General features: G+C 43.2%; 1 protein-coding gene across 1 annotated transcript in view; it reads right to left on the reverse strand.

Moving 5' to 3' along the window:
* Positions 1-20,428, reverse strand: part of LOC119647087 (protein cappuccino) — a 151,629-nt gene extending 131,201 nt beyond the window's left edge. Inside the window, exon 1 of the mRNA XM_038047860.1 lies at positions 19,348-20,428. Within this exon, the coding sequence (XP_037903788.1) occupies positions 19,348-19,612 (265 nt within the window). The 5' untranslated portion in view covers positions 19,613-20,428. The remainder of the gene's footprint in view (positions 1-19,347) is intronic.
* Between the last annotated feature and the right edge of the window lie 788 nt (positions 20,429-21,216).

The following is a 21,216-nucleotide window of genomic DNA, read 5'->3' on the forward strand; positions in this document are numbered from 1 at the left end:
GGCCGCGGCAATAGAAACAGAAGACCTTATGAGACTTATAATTGCTCAGAATGAAGATCTCCATACTCGCCTATGGAGAGTCTTCAGAAGCAAGGTGGAGGGAAAGGGTAAACTCCTCACGATCGGGGTAGATGACCGATCCCTAGAGGCAATCAAACGTCGGAGTCTTCATATCAACTACCGATTTGGCAACATACCCGTGCATGTGCACAAGGAAAAGCCAAGGAAAGAGACCTCGGAGGAGGCATCGGGTGGAAAACTTACCGAGGTCCCTGAAGAAGTCGCGGAAGCCATAGAGGCGGAAAGAACTGGATCAACCAGGGAAATAGACCTGCTGCCCAATGAAGAACAGAAGCTGGACGACCTAGACCTAAAACTCCTAGGGCTCGGGGTGGACAGCGACGCGCAGGAAAGCGCCATGTCGGAAGAGGAGGGTGACACTCCGACAGTGGAGAAGAGCTCCAAACAATAACGGAGCCAATGGCCAGCACTAGGATAGCCCAGATAAACCTCCACCATGCGAGAGCTGCATCTGCAGTGATTGCAAGGGCAAATTCCAAGGAGAACATTGGAATAGTGCTGGCTGAGGAGCCTTGGGTGTACCGGGGGCAGATTTGCGGTCTGCAAGGAGGAGACATGCAGGTGATTTGGGACTCCTCTTGTGAAAAACCAAGAGCTTGCATAATTCTCAAAGGTAATTAAAATACATATGTCTTTCAGAGTTCTTAACCGGGGACCTTGTGGCTATCCAAGTCTCATTGGAAGCCGGGAGGAGCACTCGAGAGGTAGTTGTAGCATCGGGATACTTCCCAGGAGACGAGAGCCGGGCTCCACCGGAACAAGTCGCAAAGCTGACGGAGTATTGCGAGGAGAGGGCGTTACCACTTCTTCTCGGCTGCGATGCCAACGCCCACCACGAAGTGTGGGGAAGCAGCGACACTAATCGTAGAGGTGAGTACCTTCTCGAATTTATTCTTAGTAATAAGTTAGAAATATACAACGTAGGGAACACTCCAACATTTGTGATCAGCACCAGACAAGAGGTACTAGATATAACTCTAGGAAATACCCTAATGAACGGGATGGTCAGCAATTGGAGGGTGTCGGATGAACCCTCAATGTCTGATCACAGGATAATCAGATTCGACATTGAGAGAAGTCATCAAGGGATGTACCATGGTGGAACAGGAACTTAGCCAGAATGAGAACGGAGGTACGAAAACTCTTTAACCGGCGGCGGAGGTATAAAAATGCACTGACTGCGTATAGCAACGCGATCAAGGAAGCGAAACGGAACAGCTTTAGGGAATTCTGTGAAGGGATTGAACAGATCACAGAAGCAACCAGGCTGTACAAGACTGTAGCCAAAGGCGGGGGAATATCCTCTGTCTGCCTGAAAAAGGAAGATGGGACACTCACCGAGAATGAGGAGGACAGGGTAAACCTGCTTCTCAGAACTCATTTCCCAGGGTCCTACCCCTCGGCGGCAGGCGACAATAATCTGCCTGACACCCCAACAATGAATAAAAGGGGAAGGAAAGAGAGCTGGAAACTAGCAAAAGAGGTATGCTCAGAAGCTAGGCTAAAATGGGCAGTGGGAACTTTTCAACCAATGAAATCTCCCGGAGTAGATGGCATTTTCCCAGCACTTATCCAGAGAGGCCTAGGAATTATCTTAGAGTCTCTTCTGAGGGTTGTAAGGGGGAGCATAGCACTGGGTTACATACCAAGGGCATGGAGACGGGCAAAAGTGGTCTTTATTCCAAAAGCGGGTAAAAAGGATCTTTTTCACCCTAAATCTTTCAGACCAATCTGCCTAACATCGTTCGTACTCAAAACGGTGGAGAAGGTCATAGACAACTATATTAGAACCAACGTTCTAAAGCGTAATCCCCTACATCACTGTAAACACGCTTACCGGGCAGGAAGGTCAGCTGAAACTGCTCTGTATCAGCTGACAGAGGTACTACGGGACGCCATAGAAACAAAAGAAATTGCACTGTGCGCGTTTTTGGATATCGCAGGAGCATTCGACAACACATCGCACACAGAGATACAGGATGCCCTGAGCCGCAAAGGAGTGGGAAACACCCTGGCACTCTGGATGGGCAAAATGCTAGAAAGCAGACAAATAGAGGTACAAACAGGTAGAAAGTGGAGTACTATCGCAGCTGATGTGGAGTATGGTTGTGGATGAACTCCTGGACGTGTTAACTAATACTGGAATACAAGTCCAGGGCTACGCGGACGACATTGTTCTAATCTGTAGGGGCAAATATGAAGATACCCTATGTGATAGAATCCAAACTGGATTACGGGTTACTAGTGCCTGGTGCAGGAAGGTGGGACTGCGGATCAACCCAACCAAAACCACCATAGTACCATTCACTAGCAGGCGTAAGCTGGACCACCTGAAAGCGATAACATTACATGATATGGAGGTGAAACGAGAAACAGAGGTCAAATATTTGGGAATCACGCTAGACCAAAAATTACTCTGGAAGACACATGTCGGAAACACTTGCCGAAAAGCCACGAGGGCTCTGATGACTTGCAGATCCATAGCAGGAAAAAAATGGGGTTGCAACCCGAAGATACTACTTTGGATATATACTGCAATAGTAAGGCCAATTGTTACGTATGGAGCGGTAATCTGGGCAGAAAGAACCTTTCTAGGCGGTATCCCGAATTACTGATACCGAGGGACAACATGACAACGAGGTTTCACTTCGATAAGAAGTTTGAAACACGTTGGAGTAACAAGGCAAACTGGGAGAGCGTGGCTGCGACATACGGCTTAAACCAGCAACTGATTACTTGATACACTGACGGATCCCTCACAGCAGAGGGAGCGGGTGCCGGTGTCATTGGTCCAAGGAAAATGTACTTTGAGCCAATGGGCAGGTACACTAGCATATTCCAGGCGGAAATTTACGCCATAGACAAATGTGCCTCCTTTAAACTGCAAAGGAACTACAGGGGGCAGAATATAGCTATTCTCACCGATAGCCAAGCAGCGATCAAGGCACTTAGGTCCAACCAGGTGAACTCTAAACTGGTATGGGAATGCCATGAGAGACTGAATACACTCGGCTCGTCCAACAAGGTCTGGATACTTTGGGTTCTAGGCCATGCTGGGTTGGAAGGCAATGAGACAGCGGATGAACTAGCCAAGAAGGGAGCAGGGATGCTTTTACACGGGCCAGAACCCTTTTGTGGAATCGGAAACGGTTTCATGGCTATGAATCTAAGAAACGAAGAGAAACGGTTGAGGGAACTACATTGGGCGGGCCTACCAGGGATGGAGCAGTCCAGGGTGCTTATTGGGGGATACGAACCCATGGGCACAAAGGATTGCTTAAACCTCACCAAAAAGAACCTCCGAATCATAGTGGGAATTCTCACTGGTCATTGTCGGCTGAACTATCACCTAGGGAAGCTAGGGATATCTACGGACACTGCCTGCAGGTTCTGTGAGGAGGAGGGCGAAACCTCTATGCACGTCCTGGGACAGTGTCCGGCACTTGTGCAAAGTAGGTCGATACATCTGGGAGAACACTTAATACCAGATGCAAAGCTGAAACTTCTGGAAGTGGGGAACATACTAAAGTTCCTAACGGTTACAGGCCTGCTTGAGATACTATGATCAACAGGTACACTATAACCAGTAAAAGGGGCACAATAGTTCTTGAAGGACGCGGTGCGACTTTCCCTTAACAGAATAATAATAATATACAAACTTCAAACAGTGGCTTGCGTGTGTACCAGTGGGACAATGAGAACCTGCCCAACAGGTTCCCTAGAGGTTCTTCTGCGATTGACTCGTCTCCATCTGTACGTACAGATACAGGCAAGGAGGGCCATCTTCAGAATGTTCGGGAGTACCAGTGAGGCGAGGAGCTGTCTAAATCGAAGGAAAATTGATATTTTTTTTTTATTTCATCCTGAATTGCTTATACGGAAGGATAACATGACATGGAGGTTCGACTTCGATAAGAAGTTTGAAACGCGTTAAAGCAACCGGGCAAACGGCTCATACGGCTCAAACCAGCAACTGATACACTGACGGTACACTGACGGATTCCCTACGGCAGACGGAGGCACTGAAGTCATAGCATATATAGCAGCATATTTCAAGCAAAAATATATATCATGAACAGATATGCTTCATTTAACCCCGAAAGAATCTATAGGGGGCAAAACATTGCTATCCTAATCGAAAGCTAAGCGGTTATTAAGGCACTTAGGTCCTACCAGGTAACTTCCAAACTGGTATGGGAATACCTTAATAGACTGAACACGCTCGGCTCGCTCAATAAAGTCTGGATACTCTGGGTTCCACGCCACATTAGTTTAGAAGGCAATGAAGCAGCAGACAAGCTAGCCAGGAAAGGTCTACATCGCTTCCGACGCCGCTACACTGTCCAGAGCCATTCTGTGTAGTCGGAAATGGGTTCATGGCTGCGATATTGAAAAATGAAGAGAAACGGCTGAGGAAACTTTACTGGGCGAACTTAACAGGAGTGGAACAGTCCAGGATGCTCATAGGGGGATACGAACCCAACCACTCGAATGATTGTTTAAACCTCTTCAAGAAGAAGCTCCGAATCATAGTGGGAATACTCACTGGTCACTGCAGCGTAAACTATTACCTGATGGATGATGGATGATGGAACCTTCACATATGGTCTAGGAGAGTGTCGGCACTTGTGCAAAGCAAGTTCAGGCACCTAGGAGGATACTTAATACCAGACGCCAAGTTGAAGCACTCGGAAGTAGGAAACATATTAAAGTTGTTATAGACTATAGGTTTAAATGACTTACTATAGTTTACAGGTGTACTATAACCAGTAAAGGGGCACAATATTTCTTTTAGGACGCAGCACGACATCCCTTGATGATATTATTATTAAAATACTTAAAATAGGCGTACTAGAACTAAAGTTCAGGGATTTCGAGAAAGGATTCCAAACGTCTTTAGACCTTCCTATTCAGCAAAATGTAGCAAAAAGATATTGCCACCGTAGTGCAACTAAGCTGACCAAAGAAGTCTTTAACGCCGGGTGCAATCATACACAGTTAGCTGGCTAGCGATTGTCAGAACATCAAAAGTATCGACGATCCTAGTGGAATCAGTCTGACCCTGTGAGTCCAGAATCGTGTTTAGAAGCTATGCAGTTCAAGCTATTTGAGAATATTGAATTAGCAAATCAGTGAGGATAAAATCAGATGAGCTACGGTTTCTCCGTATAATCCGTGGGCTCAGAGGAGATCTCCATACTGCAGGAACAATAGGAAAAAGTTGTTCCGCGTTCTGTAGAGATTTATTGGAGCAGAGATGAACGCGTGGTTTTCATACCGAAAGCGTCCAGGCGCGGTCATTAGTTCGTGAAAGGTTTTCCTCCAATCTCAAGTCTAACCTCTTTCATGTTGAAGACGAGCATGGGGAGATCGCTCGTCATAAGATATCAGCATGTCTACCTCAAAAGCTAATTCATAGACATCACGAAGTAGCAAGGTTGAGCCGTCGTTACGTTATAAGTGGAGGGTGGGGGAGGGGGGTTGCATTCAACAACGTTGGTATAAAAAATATTTTTAACAGGGCTTTACCCAGAGTAGGAATGGATAGGTGTCTCCCGCAATTAATAGTATACATGCTAAGAACCAGGATAATCCAACCTGATCTAAGAGATCACTTATCCGGAAGTAGAAATAAAGGGACCCCGCAGGGTCGCACCATCCTTCCGGGGAGATATGCCTCTGGGCTACAAGTTGTGAATCTGATGCATATCCAACCAAAACGGAGTTGATGCTATTTACCACCAAGACCAATTAAAAGAGGGATGAAGACGCCTTACGGTTTCGTACCAGGCCAGGCCATATAACACCTGCGAACATTTCGGTCATACTGGTCCCAGGGCAGAGGTAAGGCAATGAGTTGTCTGGGACCTCTGCTCTGGGAACAGCGGGACCGATATAATTCGACCACCCCGCTTCGGACACACTTCTCCCAGAGCAGAAATGAGGTAGCGTTTAATGAGTGCCTCTACCCTGGTAGGAAACTGTAAGGCATCTTCGACCCTATTTTAATTTTTCGACTTTAGGTGTTAAGAACGAAGAGAGGAGTCCGTGGACCAAAAAGGGTGGTAGTTAGGTGCTCTCCATTCTGCCCAGTTCGATATCAAGTCGATGCGGAATTAGGACTCATCAATGCCTAAACAAAAAGCACCAAGACAAAGATAGTCGAATACTATCTTCCGCGGCTAGACGCGGTCAAAAACTGTTACATAATATATCTCGCTGCGAACCTGGATTTTAAATCAAATTTGAAACTAAATATTGAAGTGACGGTTGAAAAAGGCCTGTTTACGTCCACAAGGACCTTCGTGAAGAAATGATGTCTCCGGGCGAGAATTTTTCTTTGGATGGACATAGTTGTGGTCCGCACCATCCTAACGTGGTGGCTAACACTGAGGAGGAAAGCAAAAGAACCAAGCTTAACATGATCTAAAGAACAGCATGTGTGCTGTTACGGCTATACCGACGCAAAAGTACGAAAACTCTGAGCATTTCCTACCGGCTAAAACATTCGCAAGCTGAGCTCCGAGAGGAATTTTACGATGGAGTTTCCAACCAGAAAGGAGTGGCAGTTACGACATAGAATCTTTTCCGGTAGATAAAAGATCTGTAGAACCGAAGTGGAAGCATGTCTCATTCACACAGTATATCCGAGTCGTACGATCTTCCAGGATACGCCAGTATGTTCCAAGTGGAGGTATTAGGGATGAAAAAGGTGTGATCTGACCCCTCAACGGTGGCACAATCATTCTAGCTGACAGCCAAGTCACCATCAACCCCATGTACTCAATGTGCGTGCGGTGCAAAGACGTGGTGAATAGTCTCGGTAACGCGCTGAAAGTCACTCTCTTCTGGGTTCCCAGTCATAGGAACAGGGAAGAAAATGAGCAGACCGACGAAGTGGGCATGCTGGACTCTGCTCTTGAAAGTCCCTCGGTGGATGCAGTTTCTGTCCCGTTACCGACTGTAAAGGGTGGAACCTGCTGGAAGCATTTCACATTCATTGACTCCATTTGGCGAGAATTTACCATCTGCGCTGTCATGTAGGATCTGGTCACCCGATCACGAGTACTTTTGAGCCAAATGCGTGCAGTTTCTTAAAGAATTATGGCGATTTGCGCGAATCCCGGTCCTGAAAGGGCCATGTCGTAAGATTTGACATGCCGCATTGTCTTAGTTGGGGAATGGAGGACGAGACCCCTCCTTTGCAATTTCCCAATTTTAGTTAGAGCCGCGCTATTGACACTTGGTAATAAGTTTCATATCTTAAGCGTCCAGCTTCCGCTTTCTCGACTTGTCAATATATTTATTGCCAAATGGCCACTGCAACATTCATTCCAATCTCATTTACTTCCATTTACGAACGCAGATCATCCCAGCCATGCCTGTCACATGCAAATCCACGGATATGAGTGAACATTACGAATAATTACTCACTGAAACATTGAAGAATACTTAAGGACATTTTCCTACCATGTTTAATTCTCTTTTCCTTTTTATTGTTTTTATTCTGTTTCATTTTTAATATCTGCATATATTTTTTCCATTTTTATTGTCGTTATTTCCACTTTTCTGATTATTTATTGCACTTCGTGCTCGTTAAGGTATTTGAGTCAGAAATTTTAATAATATCCAGGAATGTTGCAAACAATGGTGAATTTTGCAGTAAATTAAACAGGACGAGGTCCAGAACGAGGAGAGGAGCGAAGAAAAAAATGCTTGTGTGGATATAAAATATTCAATGAAGCATTAAATTCAATTAGGCATAAAATGGATACGGGAAGAATGCTATAATATGGCAAACAATACTCAGGTACCGGACGTTTGATTTATGATAACAGCCTGCAATACTTATGGCGGGGGCAAGGACCTAAACGCACGGCGATATCTTTTTTTATCATGAATGGCACTTGGATCGCAATTAAAATAATATGTAATATACGCGGATGGCCTGAATGTGTAATCATAATGAGTGTGATACTAGAACTGAAATGAAATGAATGAATGGATGGAATGGATCCACAGGTGCCTCCGTTTGCATATCCTGGGCATATATTGCAGATATGCGTATCTGCGCCACATATTTTATAGGTTAGAAGGTTTCATATTAGGGAGATATCTCGTTAGTTAGTGCTGCAGCGCTCTTTGGTGAGTATTAGGTCAACAGAACAGGAGCACAGGCAGCTCGCAATTGACCTGCAATACTGCAATGATGAGAATACTCAAATTGGAATTGTTAGTACGCTTTCAGGGAGATTTTGAAATTGTTTAATTAAGAGCGGGGACTACTCTCATTTGCATCCTGAACGTAATCATGTAAGTCCGGTAGCCAAAGTAATACTTATCATTTCCTGCTTTCTCTGAATGAATTAAACGCATTTTCCAAATAATTTGCTGCTTCTTCGGATCTCACAGTGCTTCAACCGAGTGGTATATATTATACACATATATTTGTATAGTGGAAATACTTTCAACGATGCCCGCATTCCTAAGAAGAGGGCTAGGCTCAATTATCGATCTGATGTACCTCAGTACCTCGTTGGCGAGAGGGATGATCTGGTGGGTGAGGGAACACTACACCCACAGTGAGCACAAGGCCATCTCGACATCAGAAACGGGGGCGGCGACAGTCCAGTGAACAACAGAAGTAGAAAAACCTGAATAACTTGGTGGTCCACTGGAGCTTTCGAAGAAGAGACGTTAGTGGTTTAGAAGGAGGAAGAAGGGATCGAAACTGGAAAAAGCGAGCTAGCAATATCAACGGGTAACTGAGGCATGCAATTCTACAATGCCGCGGCGGAAACTCCACCATGGTAGGAAACTAAACTACCGGTGGAGTAAAAAATCGCGTTGTTGAGAACATCGTGTCTGCGAGCGAGGAGGCTTTGCCAAAGGACAAGAAGGAAGGTAGAACATCGGCAGTCGGCGAAAGAGTACCGCGATCTTTGAAGTTACTTTAAGAAAGCTATACGGGAAATACCAACTCGCGGAACGCTACTTACAAGGTTGTAATGAACAATATTCGTGGACAAAAATCACCTCAATAGACGTTCCCGCGGCTCTTGCCCAAAACAATAGCCATTCTTTTTCCGCAACAGGAAGAAAGTGTACCTCAGTAAACGGTTCAACAGGACGTTTCAATCCTCGGGGTGACCGAAGAGGAATTATGAGAAATTTGTGGACGAATTGGGGATAAGAAAGTTCCGGCATTGACCGAAATTCCGAGCAAAGCCCTGAATTTGGCTGCTAAAATTAGGACCGCATGGTTGATAAGCACATTTGAATCGTGCATAGTGAAAGGTTTGTTTCCCGTCCAGTGGAAAAGACAGAGGATGATTCTGCTACCAAAACTTCAAAACCTACCAAGCGTACTCTATTCATATCGCCCTATGGAACATGATGAAGAGGGCGGTATTCAAGAGGCTGCTTCCGTTCTTCGAGCTAGCGAGTGGTCTATCGGAGCAGCAGTATGGGTCTTGCAGGACGTGATTCATAGTCGATGCGATAGCAACGGTAGTGAACTTGGCTCGTCTGCGCGCTGGTGACGTTGGATGTTAGGGATGCCTTTAACTCGGCCAACTGGGGTTGGATTAAGGGTACCCTGGCTAAACTGGGTGGCCTGGTTACTTAATTCATATGATGGAGAGTTACCTCTTGGAGAGACTTCTTTCGTACGAAACGACGAACGACGGACAAAGGAATATGTTGTGAAAGCAGGTGCCCCTAAAGTTCCGTATTGGGGTCCCTGCTGTGAAACATAATAAATGGCGGAGTGCTCGGCCTGCACGTGTCAACGGAGGAAACGTTGATTGGTTTTGCAGACGACCTGGCGTGCTTCAAGGGGCACCTGGATTATGCGCGCAAAAAGGCAGCAAAGGCTAGCTTATCTCTAGCAAGGATGATGCCCATAATTGGAGGACCGAAATCTAGTCACCGATTCTTATCGCAGGGGTAGTGAAATCCATCCACTGGAAAACACAGTGAACCAAAGAAGGGTTAGTTCGGCATACCAGGATACTTGGTATAGTATCACGGATAGAGCCTTCCATGCCACGTGAATAGTAAATCATCCTACCTTCAGTCGGCTTGTAACCATGCCAGAGACAATGAGTAGGACTGACGAAGAGGTCAAAGCAACGTGTCTACAAAGAATCACGAAGCAACTTCAAGCCACCGACAAACACCTACATGTCAGTAATGACAAGATTTAAAAGTTAGGCGGTTCTGCACATTGACGCCAACAACAGACTTGGCTGACAACGCAATATACAGAAAGGATAGTGCTAGTAAGTATTACTCAAGAATCACCGTCGGTGTGTAGAATGCATTCAATTCAGCCAATTTAGATCCAATTAAGGATCTCTGATTGCGAATAGTGCATCCAGTCACTCGGCTGCGCTTATCGGTAGCTGTCTAACAGATAGAAGGCTTGGGTGTAGCACAGACAATGCACCCAAAGAGTATGTTGTTCATGTGGAGATTCCACAAAATTCGGTGCTAAGGCGACTATTATGGAACATCATATATATTGATATGTTTAACGCTGCCGTTGCTAGCAATGTCATTACAGTCAGTTACGCTAATGACATAGCATGAATGTAGTATCGAAGCATTCTGTTGTGTTAATCCAAAGCACTACTATAAAGGAGTGGTTGAAAAATACTATAAAAGAGTGGTTGGAAAATGCAGGTTTTGCTTCCACGGACGACAAAAACAAGAACGTGCTCATCAGAAAGCAAAGTAAGGAAACGACCACAAATATTAAATATGGTTGTACAGCCTCTCAGACGATGCGGCTTATGGGGCGTAGAAAGTTGAACAGCATTGCCGGAAACCAACAAATGATTAACTTTTCTACCGTTTAGAATAACTACCTTACATTAAACAGTACTACTTCGTGGGAGGTTGGTCTGCTTTCATATCAAAACTAATAAGGCAGATTATTGGTTATTAATCCCGAATAATACTATATATGAGCAATGAATAATTAACGTGACTGGAATCTGCCGTAGATTCATCAGTAAATTGAAATGCAACCAGAGAGGCTTTTACAACATATTTTACTATAGCTGTCGATGTCATTTTTTGGATAAAGATTTAGCTATAAAATTAGATCAATCGTCACTTGTCGCATGTTCTACGTATATTGTGATTTTCACCGTGGCTTATTGGCCTCCTCATTTTGGAGTCAACCGACCTTAAATACAATATATTCCAGAATACTTGAAATCTGTTTTTAGAAAGAAAATGGGACATAACTAAGAGCTAAGCTGAATGAATAGGTTGCATTAATGATCGAGGGTGAGATTATGCCTTTCTTATTTTATGAGGCAATTATATGTCCCTCTGGTGAAACTATTTTACTGAAGTTTTACAGGAATTATTTTGAATCCCAGAAATGTGTGATATGGTTTTATTTATAAATTGATAAAAACCGCCACCGAATGCACTTTTTTGAAATTCTGGCTCTGTTTCAAATTGTTAGACCCAAAATTTGCAATTCGAGTTACATTCCATGCTTTTCCTGGGACATACAAACCAAGCTTCAAGAGACCTTAATATTAGAGATAGGTAGGTGATGTATGTTATATAACAAACTGTAACGTTTGTGAAATGTAATATCATATTACCATCACCAAGCGTGATCAAAACACCATCAAATACCACAGTATCACCATCCAGTATAGGAGGATACAAAACATCACCAAGCATCGCAGCATCATCACCCAGTACAGGAGTGATGATCATATTATCTTTGTGACAAGTAGTGTTTTGAGATGTCCAAACTTGTTTGATATCACATCACAAATTAATACTAAATATCACCGAGTATACTGCCATGTATCGATCGTTTCTAGTACAATTGGCGGTGGCGGATGTTAAGAGCAGATACCGACCATTGCTTGCGAGTCTTTTGGTGTTAACTCGTTGTTGTTACAGAAGTGCATTATCCAATTTCAGGCGGTTGCTCGATCGCAAGAATCACGACTCCCTGTTCTTTGCATATGAAAATACCGTACAATACAAATCTTATGTCTTTTGTATATTCTTCTTAAATGAAGCGCATGAACACTCGATTGACTGTTTTGTATCGATTTGTTGGGTTATATATGTTAAAGTGAACCAAAAAGCCATTTTTAAGGTTTTGTGTAAAACAAAACCTTATTAAAATCGATTCAATGTCTGTCTGTTTGTCACACGCACTTTTCTCCAAAACAGCTAAACCGATCCGAACGAAATTTGGTGGACAGATGGGAACTATGAAATCCCACGCATACAGTGTGTGGCATAAATTTAGGTGGAGTTTAAAGGGGGCTCCCCATACATGCAAAGGGGCATTCAAACATTTTTTCACCGGATAAAGTCGTCTAGGGTATCAAATGAAAGGTCTCGATTTTTACTTTCCCTACAGTGTATAGATATTAGTTTTAGCGTGAATTGCAAAGTGCGTGAGTAAGGAGTCAAAATGTACGCACTTAAAGTGAGACAGGACTCATTTTCGGAAACTACCCAACCTAAAAATCCCAGAAATTGACTAAAAAACTCCCCTTAAGTTCATCCTAGGTGTACTTTGCACCGACATAGAGGACAGCCTCGTGCATACACATGCCAAGTTTCATGAAAATCCAACTATTAGTGGGAAAGTTATAGCAGTTCAAGCTTATCAATTTCGTGCGAATTAACAGCATCCTAAGCCATACAAATAAGATGCTGACGTCATAATTAACGAGAATAATTGACATTCGAGTGAAATATTAAAATTCCATTCAACAAGAATCTAATTCTCCCCAGCCTTTTTTATATTTGATGTAGGTTACATTCTTGGCACTTGCTAGTAATATTAAACTCAGAGTGTGAAACGCGTGAAGTTGACTATTATCAATACAGGGGTTTCCATCAAATGATTTATTTAAATCGCTTTCTAAAAAGTAGAGAGCAATGGAATTTTTAGCTATTTGACACGGAGCTGTCGTGCACTCGTCGCTCCTCACATCTTTGTCTTTTTCTTCAGCCTTTGTCCCGCTCCAACGGGGTTGGCTCGTTGTGATGGGTTTCGTCATTTTATTTTATCAAATTCCTGATCAGGATGTAATCGCAAGGCTTTTAAATCCTCATCCAGCGTGTAAAGCCCCTGTTGTTTCGGCCGGCCTTTTGGTCGACTTCGATGTTCAGACAAATCTTGGTAAGTGAATTCTCGTTAGTGCAAATTACGTGAACCATCGAAGACGCCTCTCTTGCAGTTTTTCCATCGTCGGTGCAAACCCATATCGATCGCGGATATTCTCATTTCAGACGTGATCAAAACGTGTCACGCCACCAGTGCAATACAACATCTTCGTCCCCATTACCGGAAGACACCGTTCATTGTCTTTTATAGTTGGCCAACACTCAGAACTATAGAGTTGTGGAATGCCACTTCATCAAGGTTGCGTTAATGCGTGAAGCAATTTCATTACGCAGTTCTCCATTGGCTGATAGCATTGACTCGAGATATTTAAATCGCTGAATTCTAACATTGGCAGTAACCTGCCCCTCGTGATATTTAAATCGCTCAGTTCTGGCAATGGCAGTAACCTGCCCAGAACTGAGCGATTTAAATATCTCGGGTCAATGCTATCAGCCAATGGAGAACTACGTTATGCTCCTCACATAGGGAAACACAAAACCTTTTATACCTGAAGCGTCAAGCTTCCGGTTTCCCGACTTGTTTTATATCTATTTTATTCAAGAGAGAGGGAAACCCTATTCCAATTATAATCTTACTTGTGAAAGTTATGTTGAATTAAAAAGTGTATGGTTAGGAGTATCTATAGATTTGATATTTCAACTAGACTTTCAAAATGATAGCAATGAGTAAACAAAATCAACATGAAATATGGCTAAAATGCTGGGTTAATTGATATCAACCTAGTTTTAGGAAATCGAGAATGTCGGTGCATGTTTTGTGAATCTTTTGTTGCTAAGTTATCAACATTTATGTTATCAAGTGTATCTGACAAAATGAATAAAACTACGAATGCATACTTTAATCTTTAACTACAAACTTCGCTAATGTTCCATAAATTTCGAAATTTCGACAAAACTATCGACACTAACTTAAAGAATACTTTCAAATAAAATATTTAAATCTACCAAAATTATGGACAATTATGGAAGTAAAAAAATCCAAAAGGATATCATTATACAAAAGCTATAATTGTCATTAATGTTGAAACTTATAAAAAATATTGAATGCTGATAAAGGCTTTTATTTTACGACCAGGAGGAAATTCCTTTGTTAAAAAATAACACTCCATGAGTTAATACGGTTGTAATGATATCCTTCCTTTCATAATACTTAAACATAAAGGGATTGAATGCATTTTCCAATAATTTTCTGAATTTCTTCCTATAAGTTCCTACAGACCAGAATCAGACAAAATCTTAACTCTGGTAAGCTTTCAAATAAATATGCATATATATATATATATATCAATTCCTCTCTCCACCCTACGAGTAATTAGTATTTTGTCAAATGTAGGTCGCTTAAAACTACTTTTAGCTACCAGAGACAGTAGATAGCTTAACCTAATATAAGGAGAAAAAAAGGACCAAAGAAATTAAGGTGCAGATTATTGTAACACCGACATAATCTCAGACCTTCGAAACTTGTACTACGACAGATCATATCAGAGGAATCGGAATAGTCCATCCAAACTTCACCAATGGTAAACTGCATGAGGAAATTGCTTTAGGTATCGTCACAACTATCTCAACACCAACATTAAGTTGAGGCTATTCCACGCCAGTATTCTCCTTGTGCTTCTATATAGTCGTTGTTTCATCCGGGGATCCCGGCCTACGACAAAAACTTGGTCGGGGTACAGGCTAGATGCCTGTGGATCTATTGATCAGAAAGAAGAAATGACAGTGGATAGGTCACACATTAAGGAATTCCATTGTGATTTACGTCAATGCAATTGCAATGATACCCATTATCCCAGAATGGTCGAACGAGCGCGTCACCTTAGAACTTCTTGGAGAAGAATAGTGGAAGGGGAGTGCAAGCTTCTTGGGAAATCTTAGAACGAGTTGGCGTGCATTACCAGGAATTGACGGCGATGGCACTGGGGTGTGGTTGATGCCCTAAGCCCCACATAGGGGGCTCGATATGACCTTGCATTCAACACAGAAATGTTCCAGGACATGCATGTTCGATGGTATGGTTATTAAATCTACGCTGATGACAACTCACTAGAAAAGTTGACCTGAACATCCAAATCTTTGACGTAGAACCTAAAAATCGGACGAAACAACGGTGTCTTGATAGGGCAGGTGATAATTTTAGAATCCCTCCACTTCGCTTGGCTCAAACTTTTGACGGACAGAAGCACTAATCCAGGCTAGTTGGCCCGGTTACCAAAGATTATCAAAGAAGAAACAGAAAATCATGAATATGGTCTATGTTTTATAGAGAGAGGAGACAAAGAGTACGAAGGCGAGTAGGGATGCCCAAATGAAAAAAGTTCTTTTCAAGGAGAGATTGTCGGATCAATGTGGGATCAAATGATGAAGCAACACTCAAGGATGTTTTCAACGAAGAAGTTCAAGGTAGTATCGAGAAAATGGCGACAAAGTCGAAATCAGTTCAAGTCTTGGAATGAGTTTATGTGTATGTGATAGGGGGAAACGCCTGCTGAGCTAACACCAACAGCTCTACTACCAAACCCTGTCTTCACCTCCACGTGGTGACTGCTGGGAGTTCTTTCTTAACGAAAAGATGCAGACGGAGAAGGATCGAGTCTCACGCACCTAAAAACCGGACAAATTGTACCAATTGGTCCTTCAAGTTGGGGGTTGGGAAGGGGAGACCCTACACGGAAAACAACTTGTTACGAAGCCACAACAGGACCCTCGGACTAGACTGATAAAACAACGACGAACCCGGAAACGACAACGGAATAACGATTTGCTCATTTTCTCATGGAACGTGCGCTCCCCGTACAGAGATGGATTTATAAATGTCTTAGCAGGGTCTATCTCCAAGTTGTAAATTAGCGAATGACTACTTTAGAACCCCCTGAGATGGAGAATACAGCGGTTTTTTAGTTTTTACTACCTTTGAAGGAATTCTGCTGCTGGGAAGGGAATCCTGCGGAGTTATTGTATTTGAAGATAGATAACCACCCAAATGGCAGAGTGCTAGAGCAGTATGCATAACACATTCACAAGAGATACATTGTAATAAACTGCAGACAAAAGTCAGGAAGATTGGAAGGAATTATAAGCATTCCAGGTAAAATGTTTTACCAATAATATCCGTGGTAGTATATAAAATTTGATTGTAAGGATTCTGGTTCTTTGCTATTACCACACAGAACATCATAGATTGGGGACCACGCTATCAGCTTGCAGGACTTTTTCCACATAGCACTGAAAAAGGGAAGAAACCTTTCCCGAAATCTGGTAGATGCAAGATAAAAAATAATTTTTCCAGCGACACGGTATTTACAATTCTTGCTTCATAAATTAAATAAATAAGTGTCGTAATTTCTTTGTAGTAATCCTAGGTGAACATCGGGAGATTTGTCGAAGCTTTTAGAGCAAGTTGGAAGGCAGTACTAAAGGCGGTGGCGCTGAATATGACAATGTCGTAAATGCAGTTATGGACCTGATAACGACAGCCTGCGGAGCTTTTATACCCAGGAGGGTACCGAGATGTAGCAAAGAAGATATTTAATAATAGTTAGCGAAAATTGCAGAACTCCGAAAGGAGTCTCCCAAAACTCCACCGTTAGACACAACGTCTCAATGATTAGGAGGAGGCATGCAACACAAAAGACTCCATAAAGCAATAAACCGAAGCAATGCTTGCGGCTGGCTGGACTCGATCGACGGAGTGAATGGGGATCCGTGGGTCCCCGGTTGCAAACTGGTAACCCGAAAAATCAATGCTCTGCAGAAAGCCGATCGGATGGAACGCATTGTACGAACAATATTCCCCGCGCATCCCCTAGGGGTTGATGGCAATAACGTGAAAGCCGTCGAGGACAGCCTAATTTTCTCCATAAAAGAGTTAGAAGAAGCAGTCCTCTCTACGACAAACCAGCCGCCAGGACCCGATGGTATCCTGGCAGAGGGATACAAACTGGCGCTCCAAAATGGTCCAAGTCTACTGCCTGGCACATTCAACGCTTGCCTGAAAGGGGACATTTGCCCTTCTCGTTGGAAGTAGCGAGGTTTGTGCTGATCAGCAAAATTAAAAGCAACCCTGAGCTGTCTTCTGCATACGGACCGCTTTGTATGTTTGACAGTGCTGGGAAAGTGTTCAAAAAGCTCATCAGAAGTAGACTCGTTGAAGTGATACATGCTGCGGGAGACTTGCCCCCATCACAGTTCGACTTCAGAGTAGGGAGATCCACAGTGGATGCTGCCGTGTAAGTCATGGATGCAATTCATCGAACGGAGGCGCATAACCACTTTTAATTCCGTAAGATGGATAGACATTCTATCTCTTACGGTCATTGAGAGATTACCTGAGGAACCGCTCTCCGGTCCATCGGAAGCTAGAGCGTCAGAAGAAATGGAGGTCACCCCAGGCGCTAGGAATGGACCCCTGGAATGCTTCCTGCCATAGTATGCTAAAGTTCGACATGCCAGAAAAATCGCACTTGGTCGATTACGTAGATGATGTTACGGCGCTTGTTGCCGAACGCACTGTGGAACAGGCGTACAGCAGACTTGGCATATTGATGCGAATTTTGAGCGGACTAATGGCTACTCATGGTTTCATTCCAAATCTATTGGGTAGTCGGTAATCGAGTCAAAACCAAAGGTTAACTACCTTGAACTGATGTGCTTCTTCGAGCGAATCAAAGCAGCAGCGGACAAGCTAGAGCAGCTAGAGTTTTGACCATAATCACACTCATTGGAAGTCCTATACCCAACAGGCGATGTCTTTTGGAGAGTACAAAGCAATTTGTTCTGCTCTACGCAAAGGTATGGACTGATCATTGGTAAGGATATATACGAACCTTTTGCATAAGTACAAAGACGAGGAGCCTTGCAGATGGCGTCTGCGCACCGCATTGCCTCTGAATCAGCCGTAATGGTGATCACGGGGGTGATTCCCGCTGGACTCCTTGGTAAGGAGCATATACAAGTCTAAGAGGGAAGAGCCCAGGCAGCTGGTTACCCGTGAAGAACGGTAACGTACACTAAATGAGTGGCAAAATGAGACAAGAGGCAGATTTACTGAGCATTTCATTGGCAATTTAAGGGCGTGGCTCAATCAGAAGCATGGTGAAGCTGACTATTTCCTTATCCTTATCCTAGCGCCCGGAGGTTTTCAGTGTTACATGCACAAGACTAGAAATGCGCAATTGTGTGTTTTACAATGGACTTGTGGACGACGCTACCACACTTTTTTCTTGTGGATGGGATCAAATTTGTCAACAACTTTATTTAAACATCGGGGATATCTCTCTCTAGATAGCATTGTTAGGTAGCTGCTGAGGAGCGTTGATAGATAGAGCTGTGTTGCGCATTACTTTTGGGTTTTTCTCGTCACACTGAAGATAGAGTTCGATCGGTGGACGGCCGGATGGCAGAGGGTTCCTTGAAGTAACAGTTCCCTTGCAGGCAGGGGGCTCCTTGAACAAACAGTTCCCTTCCTGCTCTCTCTTAAGTTGGTGAAGGCTTGCCAAGGCGGGAAAGATTGGGGACTGGCCCGAAGTAATGTGACAAACGGCGGAAGGCTGCTCTTTGACGATGACGAAGTGTTCAGTTGGCGTTGCCAGGACGGGGTCCAATTCCGAAGCAGCAAAGCAGCCCTTATTGGTCTTATAGAAATTGATCCCTAGCGTCAAACCTCAATATTAGAAATGCTGTCATGACCGCGCCCTTAGGCATGATTTCTTTCTCTCTCCTTCTCTACTTGCAAGGATAGGAGAAGACTGACGCTTGAACTTTACCCAGCAACGAGATTTGACGATTAATCTAGAGGAGTTAGGTGTGCTTTCCTAAAATAGAAAAAATTATCTACTTTCGAATCAAACTTACACAATTGCCACACTATGTTGAAGCTCCAAAAAAAGTGAAATTTGTGAGAGGACTATTCAAATAAGTCTTGGAACGAAATATACGTAAATTTGAGGACGATAAATGGAACTGGTTATATATATAAACGTATCTCGGTGTAGAATGATTATGATAACTGGAAAATGCATTCTCTAATTCCCATTCAAACTTTCTTGAAATAGATTCAATAAAAACTACAAACCAACAAACCTCTACTTGCAACATCTATGGAAAGAGCTTCCCGTGCACTATCCAAATCCGTGCTACCTTCCACCAGCTGTTCGAAACTGGCGGTGCTATGATCAGCTGATTTCGATTCGCCTCCCTCAGAATGACCTTCACCCCTATCTGAAGTGCCACTTGTATCCTTTGCCTTCTTTCCCCCGAACCGACCGAAGACTTTGCTTTTTCGTCGGACTTTGCCACCGCCCGAAATCGACGAATTTTTATCTTCAGCGCTGTGGCTATTTCCCATATTGAGTTCACTTTTAAATCACTAAAAATTTACCCCCGGCACCACTAACGATTTCACGTATTATAAAGACGAATGCACCTGTGGACGAACACAACTACGTATCAGTTGAAATTTTGGGGGTTACGATACCATCACTGTATCCCGAATTTGTCAATTTGGACTAGGGTCAGCTCCTCTAGCTATTCTGAAACTTTTTGTTTAAAATCATTTGATTACGGATTGATAAGAGGTTCAGAAGCCAAAGCTAAATTTAGAGACGTTGACCGAACTTGACTTTCCGAACTTGTCAAAATAACTCCTGGCACTCAAGGCTTCCACCAATACCAGCAAGGATTCCCACAAAGGGTTGCTAATCCACTTCCTCTATTTTGCGGTCATTGACACTCCCGTCGTTCAGCGGACTGCATTCGCGAAATGCATTCGACTTTGACAGATTTAGGTTTTTTATGTCACTTCTACAAGGCGGCAAAACATAAACAAAAGCCAGGATAAAATCGATTCGCAAGGATATTCCGGGCGAGAGCGCAGTAGCGAAGAATGCGCGGTAACTGGAGGCACTAATTCGAATTGTGAAACATGGACAGCTCGAAAGATACTCGCACAAGTGACGACACTTTCCATTAATAAACACATTGCGTTAGTTTAGATAGCGTACAAAAAGCCGGTGGATTCCAGACTACTCAGAACTAGAACTTATGGGTCCCATGTGCTGCCTCCCCATTCAGATATGTGGTGGACCAATAGTGTAGAGGTCAGTCAGTGACTCATATTGCGACGCGATATCGTTAGTTCTATTGAGAAATTCGCTACAAATGACCGGACTCGCAGCTTTCGCCCGCAATTGCCCTTATCAGCATTTAAATAATTGCGGCCAAAGCCAGAACAAATTGCGGAAAGTATGAACTGATAACAACCCCAACAATTGTGTCGAGCAAATGAGCGATGGGGCCGATGATGTTTTACAGTCGGAAAAATTTAGCGAATTTAAAATCAAATGTTCTGCAATGAATTATCAGACGACAATAAACTTATAAATAAGACATGCGTTGATGCGCTGATTAAGAACGTCCCAGAGAAGGCATTCGATTGAAGCATAACTCAATTGAGAATCTGAAATCGAGATTGAGAAAAACGCTTCCTCAAAAGTATCAGTGTATCATCTGCGAGATTGCATCAGGGTCAACTCTCATTTGTCAGATCAATCAGTCGACACCAATTAATAGCACCCCTGTGTTGCGTTAAATGCCCTTGTCGGTTTTGCTACCATATTACCCTGGATGGGTTGATGAATCAATGCATTTACTTATAATGCATGCCTGCTATACGGTATTTATTACATAAATGTTTTTCGTAATTACGTTTGTTCATACAGAGTCGAACAAATATGGGGGATCATTCCAATTTACACATAACTCAACTCTAATTAGTAGAAGACGGAATTATTCAAATGGCGCCTATGGTCTCGCTGGAATTTACTTCTTTGCTATTCGCGGTGCGATCTTCTTATAGTATCACCTGTGTCAATTCAAACCATCATGGATAAAAAATGGCTGTTATCTGTTCTTGTCTTTAACAGTGTCTTAAAAGATCTTAAACTGGCGATA

This window comes from Hermetia illucens, chromosome 1 (genome assembly GCF_905115235.1).
Source record: "Hermetia illucens chromosome 1, iHerIll2.2.curated.20191125, whole genome shotgun sequence".
Classification (NCBI taxonomy): Eukaryota; Metazoa; Arthropoda; class Insecta; order Diptera; family Stratiomyidae; genus Hermetia; species Hermetia illucens.